The sequence below is a fragment of the Anneissia japonica genome, unplaced genomic scaffold (genome assembly GCF_011630105.1).
Source record: "Anneissia japonica isolate Jap-2015-1 unplaced genomic scaffold, ASM1163010v1 scaffold3334_len1275209_cov185, whole genome shotgun sequence".
Lineage (NCBI taxonomy): Eukaryota > Metazoa > Echinodermata > Crinoidea > Comatulida > Comatulidae > Anneissia > Anneissia japonica.
The window spans coordinates 150674-167539 of NW_022738561.1; the positions used below are offsets into that span (position 1 = coordinate 150674).

General features: G+C 32.9%; 1 protein-coding gene across 10 annotated transcripts in view; it reads left to right on the forward strand.

The window, feature by feature from the left end:
* LOC117117650 (rho guanine nucleotide exchange factor 6-like) overlaps positions 1 to 16866 on the forward strand; it is a 74683-nt gene that overhangs the window by 27969 nt on the left and 29848 nt on the right. For 7 of the 10 annotated variants that reach the window (XM_033262033.1, XM_033262028.1, XM_033262038.1 and 4 more), the window contains 7 exons: positions 1618 to 1712; positions 2113 to 2208; positions 3611 to 3640; positions 8810 to 8929; positions 10420 to 10549; positions 11098 to 11157; positions 11766 to 11846. In XM_033262033.1, coding sequence (XP_033117924.1) covers positions 1618 to 1712; positions 2113 to 2208; positions 3611 to 3640; positions 8810 to 8929; positions 10420 to 10549; positions 11098 to 11157; positions 11766 to 11846 — 612 coding nt within the window. Of the gene's footprint in view, positions 18 to 1261; positions 1533 to 1617; positions 1713 to 2112; positions 2209 to 3610; positions 3641 to 8809; positions 8930 to 10419; positions 10550 to 11097; positions 11158 to 11765; positions 11847 to 16866 lie in introns of those variants that run through there. The other 3 variants (XM_033262029.1, XM_033262037.1, XM_033262032.1) reach the window with 3 other exon arrangements.

The window sequence follows — 16866 nt, forward strand, 5'->3', positions numbered from 1 at the left end:
CACAATATCATGCTCAGGTATTTAATCATTGTTCAAGAAATTTTGCTTTTCCGCATTTTTTGAGAAGTTTTTCCAGTCTTCTACATTCATTTTAACATAACTGTTTTAACTCAAATCATGAATAATAGATCCAAACGATCGAAAGGATAATAAACAATACAAATTTAATAGCAATAACCCAAGATTTAATAAACATGTTTCTCCTACAGTATATTACAGTCATCTTCAGAAAGTAAACTAAAAGAACTAAAAACTTAACACGCCACATTAGCTTATAATGTAGGTTGATACCTTTTCTGTAAACTTCTGTACTTATATTCATATATAGTTCGATAAAATAGTAAAATAACTTGCAATCTTAACATAAAAATGTTTTTTGAGATCTAAAAATCATAAATATAAATGAAGCTTCAGGACACCAAGGGGACACTTTTTGGCTGCGAAGTGATGCAATAACCCAAGATTTAATAAACATGTTTCTCCTATATTACAGTCATCTTCAGAAAGTAAACTAAAAGAACTGAAAACTTAACAAATACACCACGTCAGCTTTTTATTAGTATTTGTAACTATACAAATATTTTATTGAATTGTCTAAATGTACAGTAATTATATTGGTCATACACGTAATCAATTTTCCAAAATTTTCAGAAAGATTAGAAGAATAAATTCAAAGAAAGTTCTTTGCAAACCAATCATAGGAATGTTTTTTTTTGTTTTTTGGGGTTTTTTTTCAATTCTTGTGTACACGATAAAAGGTAATAAACTTTAACTAACAAGCAAAGTAAAAAAGAATGGTCTTGTGGCCATGGCTTTTTTTAGTTAAAACCGTGAATGAAGTGAATATTTTTTGATGCCCACTGATTCTAATTATTTGAATTAAAACATTTTTCCTCAAAATTATAAAAATATACAGCATTTATCAGTTAAATTGCCAAATTGTTATCATTGCCACATCGCAATTCTTTATACAAAGGCACTAGGGGATTTCTAACTCATAGTAATCTTACTTTTCAATTCTTCATGCCATTGTATGCTACCCATGCATAATTTACCAGATTTGAGCGTGTGCAGAAGAAGCCTAAAATAGCATCAACATATAATCATATCCCACAATGCCAGTGTCACAATAATATCCATCTTGAGTGCTTTGCCTAGTTTAAGAATGACTATTACGGGGACAGATGTTGTAGTTTATAGTCTGCATAACTTGTACAGCTGGGAGCTGGTACCTTGATGACAACGCCTCATTACTACTTTGTAAGACATAAGATTGATATTAGCTTTACACGGTAAATATGAGGCATTGTTGATGCTACAGAATTATGATCTTGTTCCTTGAATTTGGTAATTCACAAAATACAAAATTCGCTGCCAAATACTTCCTTGGTGGTTGCAGATTTTGCCAGGATTTGGCACGTTATCGTAATTCTGATCATTTTTTTCCGCTGGTACAAAAAGCAAATAGAGGTGAAATTATTTCTTAATCTATGGGTCCGTGTCTATCTTACAGAAGATGTCAAAGGAAACATGTAAGTTGCCACAATATTTTCCTTTTTTACCCAATTTTTGAAGTGTTTTCTTTCTTTTGACTAAAAAATAAAATTTATTTTCTAGGTGATAGAGAGTTTAATTGAGACCGAGAAACAACATTATAACGACATTCAACATCTATTGACAAACATTTTACAGCCGTTAGAAACTACAGAGAAGTAAGTTTCGAATTGATTCATTTTATTTTATTATACTAATGAGTACTAACCATTTTTTACATATTTATTCACCAAATTTCAAGTTTCCAAACCTTATATTTGAGAAAACTGACTTTATTTTTATAATTGTCAGTTTTGCGATTGTTTTTGTGTTTAGTGGTCGACTGAACTATTTTAAATAAAATATTTCCTTATTAATTTGGGATTATGATTGTTAATGACTAATTTCTATTGTTTTTGACTTGATGGTGTTTAGAAAAGCAACTAGATAGCTTGCATAATGTTTTTGTGGCCATTTTGAATGCCTAATGTGGTCATGTGACTAAAAAATTTGTGTTGTACCATTGATACCCCCATTGTCATTGTTTGATATACCATCACATTGTTGATGTTTTTCCAGGCTCAGTCCAGTTGATTATGCCACCTTAAAAGGTAACATTGACCGGTTTCTGCCCTTCCATCAATCACTGAGGAAAGTAATCGAAGAAAACTCTCAGTAAGTATTTTACAACAGTGGTATATCTATGGGAGTGGGGGAGGGATGCACCCCCAAAAAAAAATTACTCTTGCCCCTCCCAAATCACGGTCAAGTAGTTTTTAAAAAATCACTTAAAATCAACTTATTTTGCAAATTAGTGCCCCCTCAACTGATTATCGAGTTCCCCCTACTTCACATTCGCTTCCCCCCATTTCAAGACTTTTAGATACGCCACTGTTTACAACACATCTGTGAACAATTGAATCACCATTATTTTAAAAAACAAAGTTAGAATTTACTTTAGTTTACCATGAATAATATATTTATTTTGATTTTGTTTTTATTATTATGGGGCCTACCATGCCAAAACCAGTATCAGTAAAACAAGAAAATTCAATATATTCACATTCTCCAAATTATAAGCTTTATTAAAATGATAGATCTCATTTGGAATCAATTAATACTAATTCCAAAGTTATGAATAAAGTATTCATGGTTTCTCTGTACTAAAATAAACAATACTGCCACATTCCTACGCTTATTTCTTAGTTTAACAGTTAGTAACAATACGCTGGTTTAGGGATGCCAAGCCCCATATTTCATATGGCTTGAAGAATTTCATCTACTAATAATAATAGTGATAATATAATAAATAGCTTACAATATATGGCACATAATGCAAACATCCTCAATGCACTTAAAACCATATGGAATAATTTATAATTTATATATTATAATTTGATGTAAGTTACCCCTCCATTGGGAATAAAAGAGGTTTATCCCATTAGGATTTGAAATTACAATACAATACAAATCTTTCTTTCTGGTAAACTCTTCCAATGAGATTGATTTACTATACTCCCAAGAGATCCAGAAAAAAAAATACAAGAAAAAAAATGAAGAGAAGTGATTAAAAGAGGTTGAAAAAAAACCCAATGAATTACAGTTATTACAGAGTAAAGTAAAGAAATTAAGGTTTAGAAAATGAACTTGATCAATAATTTGGTAATATTTGCGAACATCTACTGGTAGGTCATTGTAGGGCGTAGATGGTCGGTAATTTTAAATTTCTCGATCCTTGAACATTGTTCCAAAATGGAATTATTATTTTATATTTTTTTATTTTATTTTTTTATTTATTTTTTTACAGTATATAATTATAGCAATGTTAAGTTTAATTGATATTTATTTTTCGTGATTAATTTAAATAGTTAATGTCATATTCAAAACAACAAATTCATTTATTATTTCAATTGAGGGTAAAATTATTAATTAACATATATAATTTTTTTAATATTATTTTTTATTAATTTCTTCAAAGTCAATGGAATAGTAAGCTTGCTTACATTTGGTCCAAGTCTAATATTGTTATCTCCACAAATCTTTAACTCCAGAAAATATAATTAAATTTTGCTTACAGAGTAATAGTTTCTCGAAAGATGAGGAGAAAGTAAGTGATCTTAGATCGTCCTTATTATTTTTTATTATTACTTTTTACATTTCTTTTATTTATCAGTGTTCACCCCTTTCGTAAATAAATATTGTTTGCAATTTTCTTTTTTTTTATTCATGTAGCACTTCAGGGCCTTGCACAGTATTAAAAAAACAAAAAAAAAACATCTGTGTTAGTTTTTGTAGTCCAAGCATGAAGACTTTGTGAAATGAACCGTTCCACAAAGCCACACGCATTAGATATTGTTGCTAACGTCACACAAAATGACAGCCATTCATTGAGAAACATAGTTGAGTGTGCGTTCCTAAACGCATACTGGAATGTTTACGGGACATGCATGTATTTCTTGCCCTGTATTGACTAGCGCATTCTCAATGGTCGGTTTAAATTTTGATTGGCGCTTTGGAATGGTTCATTCTCAAAAAATTTTTACCCCATTGATCCCCACACATCTGCAATAGACTCACCAGCATTATATTCACTATGGGTTTTAACTAAGACAAATAATTTTAAAGCTAGAAGAAAGTTGCAAGCGAAAACAAGCAAAGAAAGCGATAATAATACAATTGTAGGCTTTTGATACTGAAACCAGAAGAAATTATTTGCATCTAACCAATTAATTCTTTTAGCTAATAGATACCTAGATAAGTTCAAAACTATGGCAAACATTGTTATATTTGCTTTAAATAAGCTTATTTATTTTGGTGACAGATTTCACTTTAAAATTGTTATGAATTACATTAATATATATCACATATAGTCCATTGATTTATTTATCTTTTAAATAAAAGAAATTTATTCTCACCAATTAAAATATGAAACGTTGATGATCAATAAACTCATTACGGCGCTGAAGGTGTAATGTTGTTCTTAGTTGTTGAGCAAGAAAACAATTCTGATTACTGTAAGATTTGAACCCAGTACCCATAGAATTGCAGCAAGCACCTTAACCACCAAGCTACATCTACACCGATATATAGTTGTACAATTCTATAATTTTATTAAAATGGTTCTCACAACCTGACATCTGGTACTAATGATTAAGCTTAAAGCCAGTCTTTGAAGGAGAACAATTTCTTGATATAGTTGTACAACTGATTTTTCTAACACACAAAAAGCATATTTGACGAAAAACTCAAGAATAACGTGATACAGATTTTTTATTTTTTGAAAGTGGAGAACAGGTGAAAAAAAAATGTGGCTAAGTCCACTTTTCCATTAGTTTATAAATATTCAACAATCTGTATCCCATCAACTGCTCCAGAGTTTTTCGTCAAATATGCATTTTTGTGTCTTAGAGGAATCAGTTGTATAACATATCAAAATTGTTTCCTCTGGAACCTGGCTTTAATGCATTCAATTTTCTGTGCCTCACTGAGCTTTCAGAATGTATTTTGCTGTAGTCCTTCTATGCATATTGAAATGTAAACATACTGCTATCTTAAAATTTAGTTGGCTGTGATGTAACATATTGCCACATTTACTGTACATATAACTGTGTCACTGTATGGATACTGTGTGCTATCTAGGGCCTATTAAAATATTATTTAGTTTTAGTGTCTTTTCATCCAACAAACTGATCTCTATGATACTTAAAATGGAGTTGGTGTTTTTCTAAAATCTAAGGTATATGCTTTTTTTTATCATCAATTTATTCATTCATTTGTTCGTTCGTTTATAGTTTATATTTATTTTTTATTTATTTATTTTTATTAATTTATTTATTTAACCAACCAACCAAACTGGTGGTCCCTTGAGGCCCTTGGAACAAAGTTAAAATTTAAATTTAAAATACAAAGACTGAAAACATTATGTAAAAAACAATGCAAAAGTATACAATTACAAAAATCAAAGATCTACAATATTGATGCCCTAAACTTCTGTAAATTTGTTTGAAGATTTAATTGTATCACTTAGTCCATTAAAAATGTTAGCACCTTGCAATTTAAAAAAATGTTTATATACAGTATTAGCAAAAGTGATTTGTATTGAGAATGGTTTCTTCAACAAATTGAAAATATGATGTTCAGGCACATTGCCATTTAAACCCTTAAATACAAGAGATGATTGTTTCAGGTTGAATATACAACTGAATTATATACAGAGAACGAGGCATCTTAACAACACAACAACGGCTCCATTCCTTTATGATCCTTAGAGATTTTCTTGAGATACAGTAGTTGTTTAGTAGTTCACTGGTATATCAAAATGTCATTTAGACATGAATTATTGCTTCTTACTTAAACCAAAGAGAAGATAACCTAGTTTTTGATGAATTTCTACAAAAGAACAAAGCATTGAGCTCGCATGAACAATTGGTAATGCAAATATATATCTGAGCATATTCATTGCTACTGTAAGCCAATTGTGAAAGCAAACAGCTTAAAATAAATTCAATTTATTGTTCTCGCATCCTGCTATAAAAATGCCAATGCACTGCTCAAACAAATGGGAAACATTAATTTCTTGATGATTTATTTTGGAAGTGTCAGAGGTTGTTGAGTAGCTGTATTAGTAAATACAATTAAAGATATGAGTTGATTGTACCTTTATGACTAAAGATAATATATTTTATTTTATGAGCTGTCTCTCCAATTGATAGGGCTTCCCAAGGTGTTTTGCTACAACTGAAGCACCACCGATTGGGGCAAAAGCTTGTAAAAAAAAAATATATTAGGATAAGACTGGTTTATAGCCTGTTTAGTGAATGTTATTATTGAAGATTTTCACTGGAAAAATACATTGTTAGGATGGGACTTTTTTTATACCTGTTTAGTCGAAAGCAGAAAAAAAATAATATAATTTTATAGGTAGAGAATATAACATATTTTTATTGACTATTAAAACAAATACAGATATGTGAGGTAAAAGGTAATTAAGGGGTACCCAAAGACCTGAGCTTGAGATATTATAACATTGTTATATAACAGTTTATGGGATATAAACAGTTGGAATAATGAAATGTTTTATTAGTGTAAGATAACTTTTTACAGTTTAGTTTTGCTTACTGTAGCTTTTGCTGTCTTCTCGACACTCAGCGGACTGTAACTGAATAACATTGCTAAAATGCTTTATATTTATTTAATTTTGAACGGAAAAAATTATTTTATCTGGAGTATCAGGGCTGTAGTGAGCTGGATTAAAGAATTTTAACTAACAAACAACACTGCATTCTTGTAATGATAATAAAAATGATACCAGGAATGTATAATACAATTGATTGTTATGTATTGGATGAAAGTTGATTTTCTTTTTTAGTATTTCCTCAGATTCCTCTTCTGTTACATTTCTTAATATAATGGACTTTTGCACTAAGCCCACATCTTTGGATACTGTTGTTGCTAAGGTCCATCAAGGCAATAAAGTAAAATAGTTATGAAAAGATTTATGGGATGTGTTTGCGGGACAAAACGTGTCTTTGTGGAGCACCCGCATATTATTGGCACCGTTCTAAGTGGTCATTTGTTAAGTTTGATTGACACTCCGGAAAAGTTCATTAAAATTAATTTCGGCTTTGAGTAAATGTAATTTTTTTTTAAGTTGCAACTTTCTTTTTTTTAGTTGATTCAACTATTTTTTTTTAATTATCTATATAAGTTTTGTCAGCATTATGGTTTTAATGTTAAAAGTAGAGTGGCATGGAGTAACAATAGTATATTATAGTGTAGCTTTTCTTTCTCATCTTTTTCCTCCTCCCAATGTTTCCATTTTATTCCAGTTTCCCTCTCTCCTCATGGTCTCCTTCTCATACCCTTCCTCTCCTTTTCCTCCTGAGTTTCTTTCCTTACTTGTATTAATCTTTCCATCCTTTTTTCTTTCATTCTTCTTTATTTCTTCCCTATCTGGTTAAACCCTGTCTGTTTTCACATCTTTTTATTTTCCTCCATTTTTTCTCCTGCTTATCCATCTTTTCCTGTTGTACTTAGTTTTCCTTTCTCTTTTTCATTTCCTACTGTATTTGTAAATCATGACTTTCCTGTGTTACAAAGTTCGAGTATATAAACAGACCGCTTCTGCGTATTTTTATTGTCCATACATTTTTCTCCATATTCAGTTTTTGCTATAAACATTTTAATTTGAATTGTAGTTGATGTTTACTGTATACATGTTTCCTGCATGAAATAAAAAAGCAATGTTGTCAAGTTTTCTATTTTTCTTGCTAAAAAAATATAAAAGTAATAAAATAGTTTGCTCTTTTTTTCAGTCAAAAAAGTAAATTGTGTTACAGTAAATTTATTAAATTTTCTTGAAATCCTGATCTCATGTATTTCATGGATTGTACATGAGTTAGTTATAAGTTTGTTTATTTCCAATAAAACACATGGTTAAGACATTAACTTTCTCACTAATTTACAGACATTTTTAAGCAACAATACAAAAACATGTTTCTGTGTTTGTAAATTGTTGGGCAAAATATGCTGGTTTTGAACCTAGTACCATGGAATTTGGGAGGCAAGTATCTTTAACCACCAAGAGAGTGGCAGATTCAAGGCTGACAAAAGAAGTGCCCCAACCCCTTCCTCCTCCCCCTCCTCCCACAGCAGCTCTCATAAAAATCTAATCGAGTGTGGTGTATGTAGATGAAAATGGCTAAAATTTTGGACCCCAAAAAAGTAGGAGAAAACTTCAACCCATTTCCCCCCCCCCACCCCAGGTTATAGATCTTGAATCTACCAATGAAAGATACAATATTAAATAAAAATCATGCTTTTATTCTGAAATTGAAAAGTAAAGTAAAAGCCTGCTGATTCAATCACACTTTTAAGTTGTACCTAATAGCATTTTTTCACTCATTATACTATCTGTACAATTAGATTAACTTTCAATATTATTATTTTGTTTATTATTATTATTATTATTATTACCTAAGTTATTATTTTATTCAAGCAAATGTACACAAATAGCAAACATCACAATACTCAGCAAGATGTCAGAAAAAAGCTAATATCATCAAATTCCTCCGTGTATTACATGAAAAAATATAACTTCAATTATAAAATGATTTAAGGGAATATATTATAATTTATATGCTTTTTAAGGATTATTATAATGGTAATATATCTTGTAGAAATAAATAAACAGAGTAAACGAATAAATGTTTGAATAAATAAAATAATTAAATATATGGTCTCATTATTTAAATTTGTATTATTTCTTTTATTTCAGATCAGATACAAAACAAAGGATAGGGCAGTGTTTTATAAAGGCAGCGGCCGACTACAAGACAATTTACTCATCATACTGTGCCAACCATCCGAAAGCTGTCTCTGTTCTTACGCAACGCGGGTAAAATCATAAGAAACGATTTTGTAGTCTAACAATTATTAATAACTTTCTTGTTTCAGTTTTATTCAAGATTTAATAGGTAGTAGAAAGTTAAATTAATCAGATATAACATTTTCAAAATTAGAAACCTCAGAAATAGAAAACCATGCATAAGACAATATAATAATTGAATACATACATTTATGCCAAGATCTGCAAAAATGCATTATGTACATAATATTATACACAAACTCGCACTGTTTTAAATTAGATAGCTACACAATAGATACAATGCATTAGCATTGGATGGAAATGAGCTTAGTTAAAATACAAGGAAAAAGGAAATATGCCTAGACAATAAAAAATAATTAAATATTTGATGAGCGAAAGTGATCATCATTTCATTGGGAAAATTTAACTTAAAACCTGTATTCCATGCTGAATACTTCATTGAATTTTGAAAAGAATTTTCTATTCCAGGTAGGCGTGGAAATAATTAATTGTGCCATTTTAGAAAAGTGTTTAGTAACACTGTCCACACTCCAAATCTGCATGTGACAAGTACTTATGTTTTACCCATATATGGTATGATATGACATCATCTTGCCCATATATGGTAATCACAGATATTTGTCTCAGAATGATTTTTTTAGCATGGACAAGAGTGTTGTAAGAGGTGCATTGCAGGTTTCCATTTTGTTGTGAATATAAATACAGATGGGGATCTATAGATGATGATGACTTTTGTATAAAGCTAGAATTGAGCAGTGGTGGCTCCAGAAATCTGCCAAAAGGGGTCTGAACCAAGAGAAAGACTACAGCCTTCCCCTCCCCCTCCTCCTTCCCCCAGCCTCTGCTGCTACTACTGGTATTGATATTGTTAATGATGTTCTTTATAAATTCAACAATTTATCACCAATCAACAAACTGTTTATCTCTCGTTGTCAGGGAAACTATTAGTCGCAGATTCAATCATTATTGTTCATTTGTGGACAAAACCAATTTCTTTGTATTTTTCTGTATGTAAATTTTTGAATGACTCCAGGCAACCTCCCACTAGAACTCCGCATCTAGGCCCTTCATACTGGCATTCAAATAAAATTCTCATACCCCTGTCAGAAAGCGTAGCCTTCAACATCATAAATTTTTCTTTAGTTGAATTATTGTTAACATTTGCTGCCCTCTACCTAATTTTCTTATCTTTGAAAATCCATGTCTGCTGCCCTCTCCAATTTATTATTACATTAACCTGTATTCCTCTGTAAGAATATTTTTAAATAACAAGATTCATTGCATTTCATTTATTATGCCATAAAAACCAGGGTGACAACAGATAAATATAGTCAAGCTATGTGGCTGGATTACCCAAAAGTAGAAAATAAATCTACCATCGTGTGGCTCTCCTCAACTTATGATTGCTTGAACATTTGACATCAAATAAGATTTATTGACAGACTGATAGACATCTATATTTGGAGTTATTAATTTTATGTTATTTCCCATAACTACAGGGATGAGCTTGGAAAATATATGGAAAGCAAGGGACAGTCACTGATGAATTTGACAACGGGTTTGAGCAATCCCTTCCGATGGATGGACCAGTATACAAATGCACTTCGGGAATTGGAAAGGCATACAGCAGTAAGTCAGTCAATATATTTGATTAAATATAGCACACATGAGACTACACACATGGGGACAATACACATGAGATTTCCACACATGAGAACACTGTACCTGAGAATACCACACATGGGACAGAACACATGAGACAAGCTTTATGTGATGTTAGCATGTCAGAATTTCTAGGACTCCATGTGATTGTGAAGAAAGAAAAATATACAACACTCCCATTTGACTCTTGATACTAGGGTGTTGAGTAGTAATATGCAGAACAGGTTAACTCAGTACATGCATGGTTAGTACACATGAGGCAGTCACATATGAGGCAAGCGGATGTATGTTTGTTAGCTCACATTCTCAGTCAATTTCTAGGCCTATGCTACTCCATTTGGTTCATGTTCACACCGCTTCCTTTGAGCACATCAAATTAACGTTAATACTAGTCCAGATGATTGCCTCTCATTGCCTTTTATCTTTATCATTTGAATGCAGTGAACGACATTTGTGGTCGTCTCCATTTTCTCTTCCCTACAGTAAGTTAACTTCCTTTTGCTTTGTAACTTCAGGTTGGGCAATCAGACAGGATCGATGTTGCGACTGCTGTTTCTGTGTATACTGATATAGCAGTGAGTTATAACAATTTTTATGTATTTTCTTATAGATATTAACTGGGGTATATCCACGTCTCCAAATAGGTTACTGGGTTACGAGTAAAATAGCATTATTATTTTATTTATTTTTATTTTTTTATCTCATCTTTAAAAAAGATTTATAAAGTTCGCCCTCCAATTCGAGACCGCGTAGGGACTAGAAAATTTGTGGGGGGGGGGGTTCGGGGTTTGGTCTTCGGGGTTTGGTCTTCACTTAAATGGTTTCCTTTGTGTTAAAAGATTGATAACAGTTAGTTCTTTGAAAAAATGGTCTTGAATTAGAAGGGTCTCAGAATTAAAAGGTTCTCGAGTACGGAGGGTGCACTGTATTTGAGTACCATAACCAGGAAGAGCGCCATCAACTGTTGTATGCCCATATATAGTCGTGATGTGTCTATATATGGTCATGATGTGATGTCACATGACCATATTTTGCATGTCTTGAGCATATATTTTGTGAGGGTGGTCCTTCAACAAATAACAATAGGAAAGGAAAAATCTTAAGAAAAAAAAAAAAAAAAATTACAGAAAATTACAAATAAAATATTTATACATTTGTATCCAAAATATTTTTTCTCTTATAGAAATTTTGCAAACAACTCAGGAAAAGGAAAGAGATGGAGCATGATATAATGACAGGAACAATACAAGGTTGGGAAGGAGAGGTAAGTTGATAACAATGGAGATTGGGATAAAGAAATTGATAACAATACTCTCATAATGTAATTCACTAAAATGATGCTATATGTATCTTTTAAATATAAAATTCTTTACTTTTAATAAAGAAATATGTGAACATCTATTAATCTGGGTGTTTTATACCACCAGTGGTTTACATTCAGTCAGGTATACCTGGGGCAGAGGGTGCAGTCGCACCCCCTAAATTGTATTTAGAAAAATAATTGTTGTATTGTTGTAAGGTACGAGAGTGCAATTTCCAGACAGGCGCGTATCCAGACCTCTACGCACCATTTGCCAATATAAAGTGATAGCAGTGCCTGGTGGTCTGGCAATTTCCAACTCTTTCTGTCAGAAATGCCACCTACCTAAACCAAAGACAAAATATATACACAAAATAAACTTTTTACATTGTCTAAGTATTAATCAAAAAGGGACTGTAATTAAATCGGCTGGGCGATAACGTACGGTACACGGAAGTGGAAAAAGAATTTTAAAAAAAAAGTACTGAGAAATTGAGAAGTTATCTAATAAGCGTATAAAACTGTATTAATTGGTAGGTAAAATGTAAAGTTTCCAGGCCCATATATCCAGTAGGTGGGATGTTACGAAGAGTGTGTATAACACACCCAACCAAATTTGATAAGCTCCACATTTGACATGCTCCAAGACAGTTGAGAATGTACTGAATATAAATTTGTGATTTTCTGTGATTTAAAAATAAAAAAAATTTTTACATTTTAACCAGTAGGGATACGGGACTCGGTTGACACTCATATCAAAGGGCCTGTTAATTAACCTTGCACAGGAGCCTGTCGTCACCTGCTACAATGCCTCCTCCTTCCTATCATCATCACATCATCATCATCATCACATCATCATCTTTATCATCGCAATTATTAATTGTCTATGCTAAAATGAGGGAAATTTATTAATTCAGTGTGTATTCATTCATCGAAAATTAATCGAAAAGGGACTGTAATTAAATCGGCTGCGAGATAACGTATGGTACACTGTTGAGTTCTTGCATTATTATTATTATTATTATTATTATTATTATTATTATTATTATTATTATTATCTGTGTCACAATGTATGGTTAATACAAAATCAATCACAGGGAAGAGGCTATACATGTGCGTTGATTCTTAAAACCTTATTGAAAGGCATATATAATTTTATTATATTTTGTTATTCCAAAATTACACCAAAGCGAAAACATATTATTTTAATTATTACTTTTTGATAAATAATTATTATTTCATTATTTTAACAAATGCTATTCATTAAAAAAAAAGTCTTTAATGGAGTTGGTAGCCTAATTGTAGACCTAGAGCTTAAAACTTAGATACAGTACATCTAAAAAGGAAAGTCAAAAATAGCCACCGAGCACTGAGAGACTGAAAATGAACACAAAATCTGAAGAAGAGTAATGACGTGAATGGTATGTAAATTTCAAATCATACAGTGTTGGAAGTGGAGAAACAATTAAAAAAAAAAAAAAATACTGAGAAATTGAGAAGAAATCTAATAAATGTATAAAACTGTATTAATTGGCAGGTAAAATATAAAGTTTCCAGGCCCATATTGCCAGTAGGTGGGGTGTTATGAAGAGTGTGTATAAATCAACCAACCAAATTTAATAAGGCCCACATTTCCAAGACAGTAGAGAATGTACTGAATATAAATTTGTGATTTTCTGTGATTTAAAAATAAAATCTTAAATTTTTACAGTAGGCCTAATCTACTCAGTCTGTCGTAATTCGGAAAAACGCAGTTTATTCAATTTTTAAATTTTGGCTTAGGGGCACCCTGTGGATGTAATCTATCATGGAACGTGATCATATACTCCAAACAATTTTTCGAAATATGAAATTATTATGAGAGTTACGCATTATTATATTTCTGACCATCCAACCATTAAGCTTTGAAATGTTGGCAATCAACCAATCACAGAAGACATTTATGCATATTTAATTACTTTCCCAGCTGGTGGCGGTACAATAAAAATGTATTATATTTTCTGAAGTTACAACTTAAAAGTTGTGGTCATAAGATTAATTTTAGAACCGCATTATTAACAAGATTATTAGGTTAATCTTTCCACGTTGGTGCGTGCACTGAAAACATATTTTTTTGGATTTAACATGTGTATAATGGTTTTGATAAACATTCATAATTCTCTGTACTATCTATTATACATTTAAAGAATGGACTTCCTTATGTTGGTAATATTTTCAAAGAAAACCATTCAGCAAAAAAAATTTCCCACATCCGTGCATGCATAAAACATATAATTTCCTTTGATTTGGATATAGAGTGGACTTCCTTATGATTTAGGCCTAAGGAATTATAAATGTATATGGGTCTGAACTCTGTAGGTGGCAAAGCGTTCTTCCTTATGTTGTGGTCATATTAGAATATAGTATCATTAAATACCATTCAATAAACAACATGAAACATATATCAAACTTTTAGGTTAAACTTTCCGCTTCCGAGCATGCACATAACGTAATTTTTTAGATATATGATTTTTCATGACAGTCGAGAATGTACTGATTATATAACTTATAGATAATTACTGTTGTCCGATTGTGTGTACATTAAAAATGTTACAACGAACTCAGGATACGGGCCTCGGTTGACACTCATATCAAAGAGCCTGTTAATGAACCTTGCACAGGAGCCTGTATTCACCTGCTACGATGCCTCCTCCTCCTCCTTATCATCATCACATCATCATCATCATCATCTTCATCATCGCAATTATTAATTGTCCATGCTAAAATTTGGGAAATCAGTGTGTATTCATTCATCAATAGAAGTCTCGGAATGCACGCAAGTGCATTTCTCGGCATCTAGAAAAAACAAAACTTTCCGAAGCTAGGAGAACCCCAAGACTACCGCAAACCACACACGTCCCACGTCTAAAATAGTCTTCCAGTGATGTTCTCTTCCCATGACCCGGCCCACTCAGGGACCCTATTATGTGCGATAGACAGGGTAAAGCTTGGTTTCCATATAATAGCTCACCCTATCGGCTACAGTCGCTGACAGTTGTCAGGAAGGTTGAACCTGGTTCAACTTTTCCGATTGCGTTGCAGACGCAGAGGAATCAGGGTGCATTGCTAGCTGCCCTGCGCAATCGGGAAGGCTCCCCGATTCATCTGTGAACCACAACTCTCACGACTGTCGGCGATAGGGTGAGCGATTCTTGTAAACCAAGCTAAAACTCTGGATCAACGCCTGAGAGGTCCCTATTCTCTAACATTTTTTATTCCCTCAGCCCCAATCAGTGAGGTGCACCCTCATGCACCCCCTACCGCCAAATCCTGCATCCACCCCAGTATACAACAATGAGCATGTTGAGAATTACAAATAAAGGCTTGCTTGGTTAAGGTGTTGGTGATTGTGGAAGGGTTAAGGGTTAGAGGTCATGTGAGGGTTGACTCATTTAAAGAGGAGTGATTTTGCTAAGCATGGGGTTTGTTGGGAATTGGGAGGAAAACATTATTTCGGGAGTTGCAGAAAGATAAATCTGTTGACTGTAGATGGGAGTGAAGGGGACTGTTTTCATCCTAATGTAATATTCTCAATATGTCAAAGGACTTTGTCCACACTATCAAATTTCATGTGACAACTTTGTGATGTGCACATATATGGGCATGATGATGTCATATTACATCCAAATATGGGCATATATGGGCATGATGATGTCATATTACACCCAAATATGGGCATATATGGGCATGATGATGTCATATTACACCCAAATATGGGCATATATGGGCATGATGATGTCATATTACACCCAAATATGGGCATATATGGGCATGATGATGTCATATTACACCCAAATATGGGCATATATGGGCATGATGATGTCATATTACACCCAAATATGGGCATATATGGGCATGATGATGTCATATTACACCCAAATATGGGCATATATGGGCATGATGATGTCATATTACACCCAAATATGGGCATATATGGGCATGATGATGTCATATTACACCCAAATATGGGCATATATGGGCATGATGATGTCATATTACACCCAAATATGGGCATATATGGGCATGATGATGTCATATTACACCCAAATATGGGCATATATGGGCATGATGATGTCATATTACACCCAAATATGGGCATATATGGGCATGATGATGTCATATTACACCCAAATATGGGCATATATGGGCATGATGATGTCATATTACACCCAAATATGGGCATATATGGGCATGATGATGTCATATTACACCCAAATATGGGCATATATGGGCATGATGATGTCATATTACACCCAAATATGGGCATATATGGGCATGATGATGTCATATTACACCCAAATATGGGCATATATGGGCATGATGATGTCATATTACACCCAAATATGGGCATATATGGGCATGATGATGTCATATTACACCCAAATATGGGCATATATGGGCATGATGATGTCATATTACACCCAAATATGGGCATATATGGGCATGATGATGTCATATTACACCCAAATATGGGCATATATGGGCATGATGATGTCATATTACACCCAAATATGGGCATATATGGGCATGATGATGTCATATTACACCCAAATATGGGCATATATGGGCATGATGATGTCATATTACACCCAAATATGGGCATATATGGGCATGATGATGTCATATTACTCATCTGTGAACCACAACTCTCACGACTGTCGGCGATAGGGTTAGCGATTCTTGTAAGTCAAGCTAAAACTCTGGATCAACGCCTGAGAGGTCCCTATTCTCAAAAATTGTTTATTCCCTCAGCCCCAATCAGTGAGGTGCACCCTCATGCACCCCCTACCGCCAAATCCTGCATCCACCCCAGTATACAACAATGAGCATGTTGAGAATTACAAATAAAGGCCTGCTTGGTTAAGATGTTGGTGATTTTGGAAGGGTTAAAGGTTAGAGAATCTACATAATCCAGAAACTTATCGATGGGTGGGGGTGGGGGGAA